The following is a 21,000-nucleotide window of genomic DNA, read 5'->3' as shown; positions in this document are numbered from 1 at the left end:
TTAGCTTATTAGTGTTAACCCTATTCATGATCAGCGATATAAAAATGTTAAAGGACATTTAATCTTTTGATATTTGATAAAATGTATTATAAAAATAATAATAACAATTATAGCTGAATATGTGATTATTATTATCTTTGTAAAAATTAGTAATCAAAAAACACATAGAAAATCATAGTAGAGATATATCGATAGGAATAGGAAAAAACATATAATTTATTATTATGTTTTAATAAGATGCATTGTTAGTAATGTATATAAGTTTTTTTTAATTGTTAAGTGAATAAATGTGGATTTTAGCAACTTGATTACGATGCCACACAGTGGTGTAGTGTATAGCGCAGATCCATCATCTCGACAAAAGAAATATATTCTGTGAATTTATCGTTTGAGTAACCTCAATATAATGGTACAATAATGGTACGCAACGTTTGAAGTTACTCAAACGATATAGTCGTTCAGAAGTTACACGTAAATATAAAATTGAATCAATCCTTTTTAACGTTCAACATATTAAAATGAAATATAAGGGAAGATGTACTTAGAGCGATAATTACCGGGAGTATTTCTATTGTTTTGTGAGGATTGATTAGTTCAGTGTAATATACTTAATTGTATAGGTCCATTAAATCCAGATACATACACAAATAGTAATGTATTAATACAATGGTTAAAGTGCTAATACTAATAACTAAAATACCGGTGTAAACCTCTTCACGTAATCGCATTTTACAATTAACCAATAAATAACTTTAATGCTAATATGAATCTACTTTATTGTACACCATGAACATAGTATACAGAAATCTTGGACTAAATAATAATAATTAAAAAAAACAAATACTTGATCTGTTGTACAACGGCTAATAATGTTATGACTAATTAGACATTTCTTCAAGACAACCCAAACTGACAGAGATTTTTAAAAACCGAATCTGGATATAATATATATTGAATAAAAAAATACGTGTTGCATATGTTTAAGAATTTATTCTGAATTTCATCTACAATTTGATAATGAATACTGTAATTTCTTCTTTAGTACATTCGACAGATGATGTAGTTCTTCGCGGAAAGCAAAATAGGAAGCGCCAAAAGTGCTTTAAGCTTATTAAAAAAATACGAAAGGCTTGTGCAAAAATAAATAAATATATAAATAATAATATCATTAATTATCCAATTTATGTCTCAATAATAAAATATTATAAATGAAATACAAACTCAAATAAAAGTTTATTAATTTTGCTTTATACAATAAAAAGGAATATATATTATATAGTAAGCCTTCTTAAGCGCACTGCATTTTCTGGTATAAGTTTTCAATTAGGCATTACAAAAAATAATCTCTACATTTATTAGTATAGATTTAACGATATCAGTGAAATCTTATATTAGTTGTAAGAATCACGTGTCGGTCGTTAAAAATCGCTTAACCTGATTACACTCTCATCATTTCTCATCAGACGCTTGAACGAGTCTTTATGAAAAGAAAATAATTATAAATATTTACTTGTTTCTATTCTATTCGAGCTAGAGCTCTAAGGAACGTTATATTAAAATTCTGTATTATATATAGTAGAGATAATAGTATAATAATATAATTGAATATAAAATTATATTTATTCACATAAGTAATTGTTAACATTGAGGACCTAAAATAAATACAATCAACATAAAAATAATTTCTGTAAAAATCATAAATGCAAATACATTCGATCTTCTCGACAAAAGAAGCAGCCAGCTTACTTGTAGAGATACTATATTAGATGGAGTAGTTATCTTATTTGTTTTTTTTTGCATCATCACAAAAAAGTCCAACATCAAACAGCCCAAAAATTTAATTAATAATTAAGACGAATATTTTCTTCATCATTTTTCGCTGCGATTGCCGTCAATTTAAATTAATAGTATACAATTATAATATACTAGTTGGTGCTCGCGACTCCGTTCGCGTGACTTTAAGCCTCAAAAGTAGGGGTATTATATGGTTGACATATTTGTGTATCTTTGCGTCTGTCGTGGCATTGTAGTTCTCAAATGGACAGATTATTATTATTTTTATAGATAACTTATTTGAGTGCTTTTTTATCGATAAAAATCAAGCCACAACTAACCGAACGTCTAAAATTTATAATTTAAGCTTGTAATATTAAAAAGCTACGATGTAATTGTCTAACTGTGCAATGAATTAATAAGCTAGGTTATAATATCGTTGAGCTATGATATGATGCAATGTAAAAATTGTTTAACTATGAAAACAAAATGCTGTAAACTCTATGAATATTATATATTTTTTATTTTAAAATCATTGTTACTTCGGTTGTGCAGAAGAAATTATTACGTTTATACTCCCAAACAAATCTTACTAATGTAAGTATCTTTTGTATATATATTTTTAAATTCAAAAACAATAACGTACCTTGTTTAAATATGCATAGAAAATGGTTATCTCGTAGTCGTGTTTCGCAAATATAGACAATTTGATAAGCTTACTGAGAGTAGTCAAGTAGGTTGTAGTCTGACGGCGAGCGAATATTATTTACACGTTATAGCCATTGCTTTTAAATATTAATAAAAAAAAAAGGAAATACATATATTTTAAAAATATATTTAACAATAACAACTAATTTTTATGATCAATGATGCTGTACTAATTGTTTTATGTTATATCACCTTCTCATTTTAATAAAGTTAATTGAAGTCAAAATATTTAATCAACAAAGTATATATAAATAAATTTCCAAATAGGTATATATAATTAAGAATTAAATAATTTGTATATATTTAATCTTGGAATATCATCGTTTTCATCGTTTTTAATGATTGATTTATTAACGTAAAAATCAGAAATATTTATTGATAATATAACATTTAAAAACAAAATTAAAATAAATTTATTTACTAAAATATTGTTGTCTCCTTTTTTTAACTAGAATTAATTATCGTTACCGAATTAATACTTAAATAAAAAGCAAGTACTTGTCATAATATTTTGATTCACACAACGATTAGTATATATTTTTATACATGTTCCTTAAAGTTATCAGTTTGCAAAGATCCTAATCGTGGAGTAGATTCATGAGCAAAAATTATTAAATATAATCACCACATTACTATTACAAGACTAAAAAAATATATACCTTTACTGGAATTGAATTGTCACTTGGTTAATCAACTTCTGTCCAATGTAATTCTTGCTCGGCACCACGATTGGATTAATCTGGAACGATTAGTAGAGTTCTTCTTTTTAGAGTTACAATAATAAGAAGTTTATTATAGAGTTACAATAAAAATGAGAAGTTTACCAGGGATTTTTTGGTACAGTTCTTTAAAAATTACGCAATACACATTACAATTCATACCAGGCGTTAACTAGATATATAGAATTCTGAACTGCATTGTTATAAAGAAATCGTTGAAAGAATGTTTTTTTAAAAGTGTACAATAGCTAATTACCAGGTTTACAGTCGAACATCAACCTAATCACACACATTGTCGCAATATAGCCACCTCAACGCATGTATACATATATCGTTCCATATGACTGCTCACACACAATGGACTTCCTATATGAACACACAAGTACACGGAGATGTGTAATTATTTTGAACGAGTGGACCTATTCTATGAATACTTGAATAGCGACGCAGATCTCGATCATGAAATGTCAAAAAGTAATCAATTATCATTGGTACATATATTCATTCAATAATTTTTTTAGGAACTTAATTTATAGAATCTAAATAATGTATTAAAACTGAGTCGTGCGTATGAATGCTTTTTTTCCCAATAACTTTGTGCGTCGTTTTCTACATCGTGACTTATCATTTTGTTATGTATGATATTGTTAACACGTTGATATATTTTATCAATCTATAGGTCATCGGGTTCGGCTTAGGTCAGTTTTAGTATTATAGATATAATTTATTATTAATTAAGAATATTATCTCTATACAATTTTTAATAATAAACTGAATATTTAAATTAATTTCTTGTTCTAATCATTATTTATGACAGAACTTATTCAAATTAACAGCATTTGTATTTAATTTGTAGTCATAACGTCATTCTACTACATAGCGTATATTGTTGGTTATTTCCAACGCCCTATCATGCCCTTTAGCGAGAGGAGCAAGAATCCAGTTAGGCGACTAGTGATTAGTCTATAAATAATATTTATATTGAGTCGCTTTAAATGTTTTACAATATAAAATTCTCGTTTAAACGCAAAAAAAAACATTTTAATTAAAGTTCACTAAAAAAAAGTGCTCACAAGGCGCCATTTTATTATTCCTTTACTTCCTGGCGCCTACAACGTTCACTTGTTTCTGTTTTCTGTTGCTACCCTAGAGTTGGCCCTTTTTCATCGCGCTTCAAATAACACATTTACATGTACGTAAGTTAATCAATAAACTGTTTTATAAAAATACAGTTTATTCAAATAAGCCCTTACAAATACTTTAAAATCTACTAAATACGAGACATGAAAAATTTAAAGCTACCATCAGTTTGGAAAGTAGATTCTACCGAGAAGGACCGACAAAAAACTCAGTACTAAATCTTTTTCATTTAAAAAAATCACGTGTAACAATTATACATAAGAAGTACTATTTTTAAACAAATAAATACTGTACTTGGAGGAAAGTCTTTGTTCTAGCCCGTCTGGGTAGGTCTCATCCACCGCCATACAGCAATACTTAGTATTGTTGTGTTTGGAAGGTGAGTGAGCCAATGTAACTACTGGCACAAGGAACATAACACCTTAGTTTCCAAGGTTAGTGACAATTTGACGATGTAGGGTATGGTTAATATTACTAAAAGTGCCAATGTAAATGGGTAGTGGGGACCACGTTCCATCAGTTGACCTACTTTCTAGTGTCCCACATGTGTTATTAAAACTGGCCAAGTGCGAATAGCAATTAACTATATATTTTATTCTGTTTTTTTAGTATTATTGTTGTAATAGCGGCAACAGAAATACATCGGGTAGCTTAGATTCAGCCTGGTTTTTCAAGGGTTTGTTTCTTTGGGTACGGAACCCTAAAAAGGTACCAATCATTCGATATTGGCTGTCTTACTAATATTAGAAATGCGAAAGTTTGCACAATTTGATTATTTATTATTCAATCTCGGTGGGTCGTCTTATGTCATCATAGATATTTGTGATGTGGATGTTTTTATATAATTTATACAGTTTCATAAAATTAACGTAGCCGAAACTAAAAGATTTACAATGTGGTCGTTGACAATCGTACAGATTTTTAATATTTGTGTAATGATAATTTAATTAAAAATGCATTTCCGAAATGTCATTTTCTGTTAGCAGTGTATCGATTAACCAATTTCAACCTTCTTATCAATTACTACATTTTGTTAAATTACGTTAGATATAGAAATTTAAAGTTTTAATTCTAACTAGGAATACTTACATGGATCAACTATATACAGTATGTTGATATTTATGTGCCTTTGTATCAAATAATTATAGCTAGGCATGACTCCACGAAGATTCAAGTTATTTATAGGCACAAATAGTGTATCTGTAGATTAAATGAGCATTAACCCTACATATCTTGATTCTAGGATTGCCCTTGAAAGGAACCTGTCTGATTTCAGGACGCAAGGTGTCGGATAAACAACCTTTCATATACCGAAGCAATGATCGCACGCGCAGCACAACAACATCGCTACTTGATGCGCGCGCACGCATGTCCAACAGCGCGAACGCGAAAACACTCCGGACCGCAAGATATGTGACTTCGGAATTTAAATTTTGACAGTTTTTATTTCAAACACAATGCGGTTTATAGTGTTGTGTTTCAGTGTTTGTGTATTGATAGTAGTGGGACAGGACATCGATGCGATGCGGAATATGCCCAAATATGACTCGAGATACGATTACCTAGATGTAGACGCATTATTTAATAGTAAAAGGCTAGTGAGGAACTATGTGGATTGTTTGATTAACAGTCGCAGGTGCACACCTGAAGGAAAAGCCCTGAAAAGTAAGTTTTACATACTCACAATACATAAATAATAATAGCATAAAGCAAATATTTATAGACTTACATATCGAGTAGAAACCAGAATGTATAAAATACCTAAATAATAAAATTAAATAAAATGACAAACTTTCATATTTTTCTTCAAATTTAAATGGAAACAAACGGGAAGTATACCTTGTGTACACTAGTATTACCAGTAATTCAATTCTATTTTAGTTTGGACTGCCCAAACAAAAAAAGAATTTTTCAATTTCAATATACATAATATACATACAATAAACCATTTATTATTACTAGTGGTCGCTCAGTGGTCCTGATCATTATAATTATTGGAAATTTCAGGATTCTTCCTATTTTTATTTTCCAAATTTTTATGATAGAAAAAAAGAAGGTAGAGAAAAATGGACTAAACAATATTACCTAGTTGCCTATTTACCTATAATATATTTAGATTTTTTACTGTAGTTTCGAACTCATAAAACAGTAACTTAATTCAGAGATATTTTATCAGATAAAAATGAAGTGTTTCTCAAACTTAATCACTATATTTAAATAAATTGTCATTTAAATAAAAAAAGCTTGAGCATAATATAAGATTACAAGTATTTATAAATGACGAAGCTAGCTCAAGGAAATTAAATTAAAAAGTAAATATGAGTGAGCATGAATAATATTTATTTACTTGACCTTAAACTTGACCAATTTCCGATATTACTTGACGGTGTTGTAGGAAAATGCTGTAATGAACAACGTAATTAATAAACACAGTTCGTTTTCATCAACCCTGTTCTTCCTATAAAAGGAAAAAGGTCATATATTGTACACAAGGAATAATAATTCATCAATATTTTAACGTTATCACATATCTAATAAAAAAAAATTGAATTTTGTGTTGGCGGGAAAATTTATATTTTAATGCAACGCGATCACACTTAAACATACATACTTATGTATTTAATATTTTATATATCTACGTAGGATACAAATTTATTGTAAATATAAAGAAGACAAAGTATATCGTACAAAATTATTCGTTAATAAACAATTACTTTACGTAAAAATTTAAAAACTGCTTTCACTTATTTTGATGCCACGATTTCGGATTGTCATGATTCGTATATTTTATAACTTAAATACCATTTTACATTAATGTTTAATATAAATACGGTTCTGTGAAGATTTTTATATAAACTTTAATCTCATGAATTTATTTTCTAATGTGACATTGATGGTATTTTAATTACAAAATAAATTATAATGTAACAAATTAAATACATATCTTTGATTCTTTAAAATTAAGTAAGTCATTAAACCAAAGAGAGAGCGAAATAATTGCCTTAAGTTTTATTATGTAATATCTAAAACTACAGCTTCAAGAACGGGACCACTTATTTTTCATATATTTAATTTGTGTTTATAAATTATAAACGTGAAATATTATTCGTAATCGGTCATAAAGGAAATCATATTTAGGAAACCTGTATGTGTCAAATTCAAATCTTCCACATATATTCTCCAACCTACAACATATATACCATTGGTGCAGCGTTGTGTAATAAGCTGCAAACAATATCCACTGAAAAAGGAGTGCGAGAGTGAGCCCTTAGCCAACAGTGGATAATTTATATTACTTTACCAGTTAAAAAAATATGGATTGTTTTTCTTTCATGTCGTTTATAAATAACAATATTTGCAAACTCAAACTCAAATTCTTTTATTCAATATAGAAGCATTACACTTTCTTATTGATGGTCAAATTAAATACCTACTACCACCGGTTCGGAAAAGGAAACACCCTGACCTGAGAAGAACCGGCGAAAGAAACTTAGCGGGTCTTTTTTTTTTCGTCATTGGACGAAAAAAAAAGACGACGACGACGTCGAAGATAATTAATTGTAATTATATACATAATTGTATATGATTAGAAAGAGCAAGGAGGCGATCGTTTCATTCCCAACGTGTGCTATCAAACATAAACTCACTAATTGTATAGTAACCTTTCGCACACAAGCGTTCCTTAACAATTTTTTTTAAATTTCGCAACAGAAGCATTTTGAACGCTTTCTGGGATCCTGTTGCCCCATAAAAGAGTTACTGACTCTATGCAGTCGAGTAATAGGAGTAACAAGATTGTGTTTATTCCTTGTAATGTTATTAGAATCACATTTTCTCATAAAAACATTAATATTTTTCCGTACATACAAAATATTACATACAGAATATATATTGAGAAGCAACAGTCAATATCTTAATTTCTTAAAATTTATACCTTAATGATTCCTTGGCTCCTCGGTTATAGATTGCGCGAATAGCCCTCTTCTGCAGCACAAATATAGTATGGATAGCGGCTGCGTTATTTGGGATAACATATATCATTTGGGATAGCATAGTACCATAGGACATTATACTGTGAAAGTAACTGAAATAAACAAGGTGAGCCGTATCAATATCGGCAAATAATCTAATGCAAAAAAATATTTTACAAATTTGGAATTCGTGTGATAAATGTTTTGATGTGCATTAGTGGATATCGTGTGATTTAATCGGCCGAGACCACTGAGATTTCACCTGCTTAATTTTTTCTTAAAATTCGTCTCATACTTGGCGTTCAAACGACACATTTTAATGAAACACGTGTATCAAGATATCAGTCAGTGAATCACTGACCCACAGTGATGTAGCTTCGCGGTAACAAGCCAATATCTACCACTTTCCAATTTTTTGAAATGAATTAATAAATAAAACAAACTCAATATTAAGTACCTTCGTATATTCTATTCCTTTCACAAAAGGAATAAAGATAAACAAACGTCAGATTTACGTAGTCCACGCGATTTTCTAATAGCACTGCTATATTGTGTACTAACAGTTCTTAATATATCTTTACTTATAATGCAACACTTTTCTACTTAAGTACTTATAACCACTTTAATTTTACTTCCAAATTTCTGATAACAGTTTCGTTGACATACAAAACGCAATTTTTTCGCAAATCCATATTGACTATAATCGACTATTCAAGCTCTCGACCAATGACATCGCATCAATTTGATGTCAAATGTTATTTATTTGGATTTTGTCCTCTTGTGGTTGGAATGGACTATACAAACCTGCCTTTAAAGTGATATTTGAAATCACGTTGTGCTTACTGATATACCTTGTATTACGTTAACTGTTATATTATATTATATTTTGTTTTGAAAGTCAAGAAAATAGAACGTTTCTTTATAGTTCCAGATAAAAAAAGCGGGAATTCAAGCTTCATAATATTTGACCACAGATAAATAATACAACAATTGTAAATAAATATAGGCCTTGTAATTCAATTAATTCTTCAAGGTGATGTTAGCATTTGTTTTTCTAAAAATAATTCAATATGTTTATGTTACTTAAATCAAGTTTATATAAAATAAAATAAAAAACTAAATCTATATCATTTATACAAATTGTAATCAAATCTGTAAATAATTTAATTAAGAATAATATAAAGAAGAATAAGTTTTTAATACATAAGCACAACGAATCTGGCGAAAAAAAATAAACTGAGGCATGATAGTGATCCTATTAATTATTAATTAATTTTATTCTCAATTTTTTTTATAATTTCAAATATATACTGTATAATATGCAATCATATGTATATGTAAGTAAGCATCTGAGGCATAATTTATCTCTAAGCATTAAATTTGTCAAAATAAAAAGTTAAATTCGCATTGTCTTTAAAGAAAAAAATACTTTACCGATACAAAGAAAAATAATAAAATCAGATATTTGTTAGCAGTGGTAGTGAAAACGATTTTTTTCTATATGTATTCACTTAGAAAATATGTTATTATATTTTGTCTTTGAAATGTCTTTGATATTAGATATATTCATAAATTAGTTTTATTACATACTCCAATTACAATTAATCGTCTTGGAATTGATTGGTTTGAATTACTTTTAATTTTTTTCAATTGATCTTGTAGCAATTAGAATTTAACAGCGATCAATTAATTTCCCCTTCTCTTTCACAGTGAGAAATCAAATTCGCTGATTTACATTATTTATGTTATGAAACACTAAACAGTTCGAAATAATTTTATTACATAATTAAGCATTAAATTATTCGTACGTCTAGTACGTACGTACGTACGAATAATAACACAAAGTCACTATTACAAATAAAAACCTAAAGTCACTATTTAATTAAGTTATTTAATTGATTACGGGAATATGAACATATGACTTATTATCATATTATATATAAAAAAGTATTATTGAAGGAAAATATTATATAATTTAATGTAAATTAACTTGCCTATTAAAACGATAAATTAAATATATTGGAAATAACCGATACGTTTTCCCGTCAATAAATTACCTACGACTAGGAAACAGCTCACTTTAAATTCCGTGGGGTACCGTTTGCAAAATAATCCGCATTATTTTTAAGATAACATAGTAGTGTATAATAAATATGTGCATAAACGATAACATTAAAAAAAACTACTACATACCTGCCGAAATTGTTAAAATAATATTATAATTTCTTGAAAGTACCATACCATACAGTGCGAAGTATTGGTCTAATAAATAATAATTTTAATAAGTAGATTCATAAGGAACTATATATATATATATATATATATATACTATATATAGTTCCGAAAAAAAGATTGCAGGTTTTAATAATGCAATATTTGAACCCCCTCTTGCGTTTATCGATAAGTGGATGCGACTTTCACAAACATACGATTTCGCCAGAAACTAGTAACATTATAAGTGGACTGGAACATCTTATCTTGGTCACCAGCCAAAGGTACGTTTTTATTAGTTTCGGTTCACTTCCTAACTATAGTTTTGATAATTTTAGAATACATTTTGTAAAATAAGAAATAATTTTCATAGCAATCAATATATAATAATAACATATAATTATTATTAATCAGTGGTAATTAAATACAAAAAAAAGTAATAAAAGATCTTTCTAAGAAATTGGTCCGCACTCTAGTGACCCAAGTGAGACCTTACTTAGCTTAGCTCAAAGACTGAGCCTAGTACTTCAGAAACGGAACGGTGTCCCAGCGACCCAGCGTCCTGGGTATATAATACCATAGGGACAATTATTTATATATTTTTTATTTTATTGTATTCTATTTAAAATTTGAAAATCTCAATGATTGAAATAAAAAAAAATAAAACTCGCTAATGCCTGGCACGCATGAAATGTCGCATTAAATATATTTTTTTTAAATAAGAAATTATCCGACACGCAACGCCATGCCAGAAGCCTTTAAGCAAATTCCTATATATGTACATACAAGTTTACAGAATATTAATTCAATCGAATGAACGATGTGTAAACGCATAAAATAGATGAAAATAATATAATATTATTATATAGAACGCTACTTATATATAAATGAAATACTGCCACATGCGCAGCGTAGTGGAATATGTTTCAAACCTTTTCCTCAAAGGAAGAGGAAGCCTTAGCCCAGCAGTGGGAAATTAACAGGCTTTTCCGTTGTGTTCGATTAATGTTCTAAATATAAGTAAAAGAACATCATAATTATTTTGATATATATGTATTTTATAAGGTAAGAAAAATAAATGTAATAATTAACAAATTTCAATTAAAAAATAATAATTTCAATTACTATATCGCCAGGGTAACTTATCGTCTTTATTCAACGTGTAAAATCCAACCCACTAAAATCCTCCTTTCTTTAAATATTATAGTTATTGCAGCCAATGGCGCATATTACTTTTGACATTTCACGATCGGGCTTGTTCTTAGAGATTAGGAGCATGTTTGTACATTGTCACATGGACAGTTCACGTTCGAATTAAGATTTATGCTTGCGTAATTATTAATTAGTATCATATAATATGAATAATTTTAACGATTGTGATCATCCTTTGCTGGAATTATGTACATATAATAATTCCATTTGGGATAGGTCTCAATGTGCGTCAAAGCATCCAGTCGGGTCCAACTCCACAGCGGTCACCGGCAAAGGACTCGTCTGCAACAACGGCCATCGGTCATACGTGACTATCCCACTAACACTTCAATCTGCTAATTTTGCAAGCTATGTCGGTAAATCTAGTTGTCCATACAATCTCATTACTGACTCTATCCTTAAATATAGCTACAAAAAGAGACGCATTTTTAAAAGCAAGTAAACAAAATGTAGCATGGCAGCTCACTATAAATACACAACAAATAAAAAAAATATAATTAAAACTGATGTTAGTTTGTTATATAAACGATTTTCTTAATCAATTAAGGCGGAATAATAAGCATAGGCAACAATTAAAGTAGAAATAGGTACATTCGTTAGAGTTGATAAGAAATAATATTGTAAAATAAGGTAATTATGATAAAAAATATAATTACAAAGTGGAGAGAATGCTAATTGTGGCAATTGTAGCATTCCAGCATATACATACATAAGTAAAGTCTATTCCCGCCATAGTTACGGTTCCTACCTATATTTTTCCTCGTAGAAATGTCATAATGGAGAAATCATATTTTTAAGTAAGTTATAATTTAAACCATATAACCTAAAATATTTTTGGCACATATTTCTAAAATTTTCACATATGTTAATTTTGTAAATAGGACTTATCGGCATCAAGCTGATCTTGATGTCGAAGCCTAGAGGTAATAGTGGCTTCGGCTGAATTTTATTAATCGAACGCAAGAGTTACTCTATAATCAAGTATTAACCATGGAAACACCAGACGGAAAAAATTACATGATATAATAAAAACCCGAGGTAATATTCAGTTTTTATGATACCTGGAAAATACATTAGCTACATATATGTATCTGATAAATTCTTATACAAAATTAAAAAACCATGAAAAAGGAAATTTTCTAATAAATTTTAAAGATTTGTTCTTTATAGTGTCACTCCTGTTAGAGCAGTCGTGGTCATCATAGCATAATATTTTGCTTGAGCAGATGTAGTTTGCTTCACGAGCATTTACCACATCTCTGCTTGCAGATTGTCTGGTACATTCAGTCCATCGAATGGGCATTATTCCGTGCACTATTAATGTGTACACTAATAGTGTACCCTATTGAAGATCTATTACAAAAATTCAAGCCCTCGAAACATTGGTCAAAAAACTTTTAATCTTACTACGACATTAATTGATGTTAATTTTTGTACGGATATATATATTTTTAATTAAGATCATTTTTATGTTCCTAAACATTTTTACCATAGACAGGTTTTCCAAAATTTACATTTTGTCCGTCTCTTTAGACCTCTTTAGACCACTTTAGACCGTTCGTATGTGACCACTTTACTCACATACGCCACTCTCCATTACTCAGGAGTAGATATGTAAACTTAATTTCATATATTTTAAACTAAATAAAATAACAATAAATAATAAAAATTACACGAGTTATATTATATATCCCCATATTAGGTCGTCGACTTAGACAAACCTGACAATCTTTGTCAAAATAATTTTGTTTAAAAATGCTACTACCAAATGCAAAAAAAAATCTCAAGGATAGTTTGGTAGTAACAAAAAATCTTTATATTTTATTAAATTAACATCGCAAATGGTCGAAAAACTTAAGGTGATTAAACTTGACCTTAAAGCAGTGATATGTTAAGAATATTATATTTTAAGAAAGATATAACAGAGATAAACTTATCCCTTTTCTATTTGAGATGTACTTCATTTGATTTGATAAATAATTCATTAAGTATCTCTAAAAAAAATGCCCCTTATATCACGTCCTAGGCTTTATGATTATTTACAGTGCATTTTGACCTATTAACCTATTAAAATGATGATAATATTTTCAATGATAGGCTTAATAAATATTTCAAAATATTCATCATTCGTTTAGACGAAACTAACGTAAAATTACCCGCAATACTCGGTTACAATACTTGAATTTTACTCTACTGGAGCACTCGACCTCAATTACTGAGTTGTAACCGGAGAAAAACTGTGGGTTTGGGTATAGGTAGGGATAACTGTATACTTGTCACATGCCCTAGTTCACAATTAAATGAACTGGTAACAGTGCTAATGTTTAAATGTACCGTTGTAAGTATGACTACAATATGATAAGAGATGTTAATGTATAACACAGATTTTAAACTCCATTATTGAACATGATTATTTTAAATGGTAATTATGTTTTGTTAAATTTGCCGTACTCTGCACGTAATGAAGGCTACGGAATCATTTTGCCGTAATACTTCCATTACTCGTCCTGTATGGCTTTTTCATGCATATAATTTTGGCATTCGCTTTGGGTAGAACTCTCCAAAGGCACTCTAGACACTTTTCCTCATTTCGAACTCTCACTTAAGTGAAGAGAGACTCTCATCTTCGTCATGCATGAGCCTCGAGGGCCGAAACATAAAGTCATCTAAAACGAATTGGTTTGGACTTCTACTATGCCTATAGCTCCTATAGAAAGAGATAAGGAATTTCCTGACTAGACTGCCCTAAATATCGGAGAAATGTCACATATGTGGAAACACCGCTACGGCCGGTAAGTACTCTGAAGAGTGCTTAAAATGCTTACTAGCCACGCCCAGGGGGTATCACGAAGAGGTCGCTGGCCTACACCACATTCTATCTACTATACCATATTGGATGGACTAACTGTACTGTATTGTATAAGTAATATACAGAAAAAATCGGAACAAAGACGATTAACTTACGTATTTAAACAATCAACAGACAAATGTGTGTCAAATGACTATAAATATAAGATTGTCAACTTGTAAGGTCATTGAACAGTAAGATGACATTTTTCGATCTTGATCGAACAATTAACACGAATTCCACGCAAAAAAGGTACGTGGGCAGATAACACTACCTGCGTACATTAAACTGTTCCTGTCGATTAACAGTTAATCCTTTTGAAGCACACACGATTGTTTACGATGACAGAAAAAAAATTAAAGCGCAAGGAAACAAAAGGTAGGAAACCACACATTTCACCTAACTGTAAACATTAATTTCAGTCACAAGTACACGCTACTTTTTGAATAGTTTAGGGATATGTTAGTAATACGAAGGTTATTTTACACAAAAAAGGTTGAATATGAATATGTTTAAATTTCATTAAATATGGCAGGAAATAAAGCTAATATGAAAAGATTGGTGATGCGCAAATGATTCAGATTACTAAGAAAGTACAAATATATTAGCGGCGTATCAATCATAGGCGTGTGTGGAATACGTATTGGCGACCTTGCGTTAACTATGTCACCACAGAACAGACTATCACAAAATATGGCATCGAGCTTGTATACAATAAAAAGTACAAATTCCATTAATCATAATTAAAATGTGTTTAGTAAATTTAATACATCTCAAAAATATACAATACATGTTACAAATATTGTTTAAGGTAAATATATTTGCGAAAAAAGTACTAAAAATTAAAAAGTTCTATGTTAATATTTCTCTGAAGCATGATTTTCTCGACAAGGCTGTAGGACCTTTTACTTTTGCTTGAGGTTATAAATATATTTATATAGGAAAATATTTTGTTTCATAAGAAGCAATGCATTTTTTATAACTTTGACCTTCATTTATATGCATTTTTAGTCATATATTTTTTGTTAACATTAAAACAAACCGAATGTTGTCGATTAATTTAATGGAACAACTACCAAAATTTTGTAGCACTTTAATATGGAGAATTATATTTATAATGTTTAATATATATCTGAAACTGTTTATGTCAAGACCGATTCCTGACCTCCGAATCTCCTGACCGAATTTGGATCCCGTTGGCAAAACACAAACTCAATCCAAGTAATATACTGCCATTTCATTTGTACTTTTTATTCTGTGGACCCATATATGGCGAAATTGTAAACAATAGTTTCGTTTAACAGAATGCGTGGAATTTAGATTTATAGGGCATTTCACTTTTTATACGTGTTATGATATAATTAAAAAAAAGGAATCTGTCGCAAGACGAATTGTTAATACTCGTATTTATAGATTGTTTATAATGATGAAATGAAATAAAAAATAGGAAAATTGACTCTAGTGTTAGTGACATTATCTTCTCATTAGCTTTTACTAGGACAGAATCGCATATGTTTCAATTATAAAAGAGGCATTATTCGATGTTATATAACTGTTTCGGGTGCATTATTAAACTTCATAATTAATATATAAAAACTGTGAACATATTATGTTATATGTATTAGTAAATATTTTTAGAATTAATTCTAAGAACCAGTGCACGATGGCTGCACGAATCACACGACAGATCTTTTTTTTTGTCGAAAAAGATATTTCTGAGGATTAACCTCAATAATAATAATAATAAGGTATTATTGACAGTCCATTACGAAGTCGCAACATTTATTTTGTTATGCGGTGTTAAATTTTAATTTTTAATATTATGTGGAGCTATTGATAATTATGAGTTAACGAAATATCATTAAATTTTAAGATGATAAAATTAAATAAGTTTCAATACGAATATACAACAGACGAATAAAATTCAGTCATTATGTGATAATTATTATTTTTAAACACTTTTTATAGCCAGATTATTTACATTACATTACAGATAAGTCTTCATACATAATAAAATAAAAAATATGTCTTTTAGATTTTACTTCAGTTTAATAATAATATTATTTAATATTTTTGATGTTTATATGTAGAGATGTATGTATTATACAGAAGTGAGAACATTAAAATCCTTGAAAAGTAACGGGACGATTTTAAATACAGTTAGTTGTACTTATACGTATTTATATATCTGGTTATATTTACATATATGTTTACGAAACACAATATAATCATTACTTGACTATATCCCTGTGAATGCTAATCGAGTAGTCTAGACAAGTTTTCACACGTTTTTTTTTATACATTTAACAGTGAAAATTTTTAAGATTCTTTGTATAATCTGTAACATTTTGAATTGAGAATTTTAATTAATATTAAACAAAACCTTTGGTTTTTTTAGTTTTTTGATCGACGTTTGTTTTTTGTTTTTGTTTTTTTTTTATTATTACTTGTTCTGTACATACAGCGGTGAATGTAATTATTATCCTCGCTGCCCAATCTCAGACATCAATCTTATATACAAAGACCTCAAATTAATTAATAATTATTATAACTTATTTAAAGATATATTTAAAATAAGTGGATCAAAAATAATAGACAAGAAATTAAATATATATGTATATGTTATAGGTTTTAAGATAAAAAATTTAAATATAGTTTATAACTGATACATAGTTGTGGTTAATCCGAGTTTTGTAAATAACTCTGTAGTATATACATTACATATAAAGTCCTATTATATATATAGATGTCTAAATATCACTCTATAAACACGACTGCCTAAAACAGAGTGTAATATTTTCAGGGTTCATGTATGTATGTATGTTCACCTTTGTTACCTTCCGCCCTAATTTTATAATGCCTGCACTGCGATTCTGTAGTAATTCACTTACCGTCTTAAGGTACGGATACGCCATTTTCATAAGTGAAGGTGTCATCATCAGTGTACATGTCACCGTAAAATTGTCGAACTGTCGAAAGATTGTGCACCATAACATACTAATTACAATGTAACAAATGACATTTCGGTAGATTATAATCTAACCTATCTATACCTAAATCTAATCTAAGTAACAACCCATTAATGCCCCCTGCTGGGCATTATTTAATCAGTTTACATTTTGACAAGCGTATGTATGTATGTATGTAAGTAATGATAATTAAAAGTGTACACGTAAATTAAAAAATAATTGTCATTAGTGCATTGAAAATTATGTCGTGTTTATTAGTATTTATATAATGTCACCTAGTTATCACGCTTGCAACGATATGTTAATTGATAACAAACAAAAAAACGACTATTAAAACGTCTGAAACGTGAGACTTACAAGGAGTATTTGATACGCATATAGGCCAGTGATCCTAGTTGAATACTCAAATAAGGTTGTAATCGTAACTATTTTTAAGGAAGTATACTTACTCAAATTCTACAACCGTAGTATTTAACAGTATATTATTTTTATAAGGTACTCGTAAGTGAGGCACTGGCATTAACAACAGTTAAAATAATTCCATCACATGACGCGTTTGACATATAGAGTAGGATGTACAAGTATTATCAAACAAAATTTTATGGATATGTTACTCAAAAACGCTATTATAGCTTAGTACCTATGCTTTTCCGTTTTGTCAGGATGTCCGCCTGACCGACCGGCCACGCCGGCTGCATTTTCCATGGCTACATTTAGTACCCAAATACGCAGGACATATTATAGTGCACAAAGTCTCCCGCCATTTCCTTCAGGTCATTGACATCTTTAGGTCATCGGGCCGTATTATGTATGTATATGTTTGTCCTCTGTGCGTTCCTAAGCCATTGATCCGATTTTGGTAACAAATTACGGGTTCTTCTCAGTACACTGCGAGAGTTCCTGGCCCAAAAAAAAACAATAATTTATGTTTGTATATATTTGTTGTACAATATTTATACTAACATAATAAATGCGAATGTTACTCCGTCTGTCTGTTCCACTTTTGTATTGAAGCAAGCTTGATCTCCAAGGATTTGTCCTATATACTTTTTATTACAAAAACCTACGACTGCCTTATCAAGCGGGCCATGCTAAAGACAAAACGTAACCCCCCCTTGTTGCAAATGTCCATTGGTGACTACTATCGCTACTACTATTACAATCAGATTATTATACTACTACTATCGCCATCAGATGAGGATCAGGATTGTTTGCCAAATAAACAAAAAAAAATCACCCTAAATCTTAACACATAATTTCTAGATATTCATAGTATAGCGTACGATGCCATACCATTTCCACTAATATTCTGTAATCGTAGGGACTGTAATGAGATGTGACCGATGTGTATGTAGTTTCTATTGTATTATAATATTTTTGAATATCATCGGTACTTAACGCCTTGCTTTGTGACGAGGTCATTAGATATTTTGGTCAACCAACTTATCAATGACCTCACAAATTTGCAACTTAAACGAAGTTGTCAAAACTTATTATACATTTGTTCCACTTTATCGATTTGTCAATTATACCTTGAAGTGTTTTTAATACAAATAATATTCTCATAGTAAAAACATATTTTGTTATATAATTATTAGCGAAGTTTAAATGCATTTGCATAATATCTATTAAACCAAACCCGTCTAGGCAGGTACCACCCACTTATCATATATTCTACCTCGAGCCGGTTTGAGGGGCGGGTGAGCCAGTATAACTACATGCACAAGGGACATAACATCTTGTTCCCAAGGTTGGTGGCGCATTGGCATTGCCTTTGCAAGCCAATCTATGTTATTAAACTATAAATGTGTGTGTGTTTGTATTCAGTATTTTTTGCTAAACTAGGAACCCTTTATTTTAAACAATCCAACATAAAAATAAAACGTGATACAAAAATCTCATAGACAAGACATATTATTGCCTACGACTGACTGACTGACAACTGAAACTTTGGTACCTGGCGAATATATCTGGTGATTAAAGTTTAGATCGATATAGACTTTGGAAGCTTAAATGGATTATCATACTCAAATATAATACAATTCTAACAATGTTACACACATACATGTCGAACTGATGACCTGCTTTTTTTAGAAATCGGTTAAAAATCTAAAACAAAGAAATTCCTTATTTGAGTACCAGTTGTCGCTTTCGTTGCTCGTCAGGTGTTAGATATAAATAGTAGTCTATGTTCTTCCTTGGGTATCTAGTTTGGTTCAGTTCTGATTGGCATCGAAAACATAACAGACAGACAGAATTACTTTCGCATTTATAATTTTAGCTTAGATTATCAAAACAGATACAACAGATATGAAGCAGGAAAAACAGAATATAATAAACTCCAAAAAAACACTGACGGAGTACACAAAATTGGTAAGTTATAAAGTTTTAATGTTAAAAAAAATGTAATAATGTCGGAATATTCATATAATTGGAGTGGCGCCCCAACTTCAAGTAAGCGAGTACTTCCTTATTGCTAAAAGTAAGATAAAAAGTCACATTGACATTGAGAATAGTCTATTGGACAATTCAAGTTCATATTTGAATTGTGAGTATTCAAATATGATCTTGAATCCGAAAAGATCCCTAAAGAAACCAATTGAAGAGAGAGATAAAGAGATCTTGGATTTACATATTTTTTGCCAAAGAAGAACTTCGTCGACATTCAAAACGCCGTGTTTTGAGAACAAGAAGTACTCAAGATACCTGGACCAATGATATCAATCCACATTCAAAGTCGTTTACCTATCTTTGCTCCTCCTGTGATTGTTATAGGCGACACCTAGAATCACACTTTTTTCCATTTAGTAGCTGATTGCGGTAGTTAATAGTATAATATAATAGTAACAACCTGTAAATTTCCCACTGCTGGGCCAAGGCCTCCTTTTCCTTTGAGGAGAAGGTTAGCAGTAAATTCCACCACGCTGCTCCAATGCGAGTTGGTGGAATACACATGTTGCATTTCGTTAAAATTAGACACATGCAGGTTTCTCACGATGTTTTCCTTCACCGCCGAGCAAGAGATTAATTAATTATAAACACAAATTAAGCACATGAAAATTCAATGGTGCTTGCCTGGGTTTGAACCCGAAATCATCGGTTATCTTAACCGATGTAATTGGGTTCAAACGCGTTCAGCACGCGTTCTAACCACTAGGCCATCTCGGCTCTCGACAATTCGATTTTCAGTGTAAACCTAAATAATAAATAATCTAATAAGTAAATAATACGAAAACCGCATTATGATTTTTTTATAGATATCGCGAAATAACCACATGACAATTGATCACTACAGGCACAGTGTCATGTTCAGCACCACGACAACTAAGCTGTTATGTCCCTAATTCCGAGGACGTTATTATTTATATTTTTGTGCAGTAGACGTAAGTGGTAGTACCAGGCACTTCCTTAAACAAGCTCACAAGCCCAAGCAAGCATAACTCATCAAA

The 21,000-nt window shown here is 30.0% G+C and overlaps 1 protein-coding gene across 1 annotated transcript in view; it reads left to right on the top strand.

Annotated features, from left to right (window-relative positions):
• The first annotated feature begins 5,669 nt into the window (after positions 1-5,669).
• LOC125070269 overlaps positions 5,670-21,000 on the top strand; it is a 32,827-nt gene continuing 17,496 nt past the window's right edge. The window contains exon 1 of the mRNA XM_047680062.1: positions 5,670-6,005. Within this exon, the coding sequence (XP_047536018.1) occupies positions 5,798-6,005 (208 nt within the window). The 5' untranslated portion in view covers positions 5,670-5,797. The remainder of the gene's footprint in view (positions 6,006-21,000) is intronic.

This window comes from Vanessa atalanta, chromosome 17 (assembly GCF_905147765.1).
Source record: "Vanessa atalanta chromosome 17, ilVanAtal1.2, whole genome shotgun sequence".
Classification (NCBI taxonomy): Eukaryota; Metazoa; Arthropoda; class Insecta; order Lepidoptera; family Nymphalidae; genus Vanessa; species Vanessa atalanta.
Note: the sequence above shows the minus strand (reverse complement) of the source record. Positions and strands in the feature narration are given on the sequence as shown.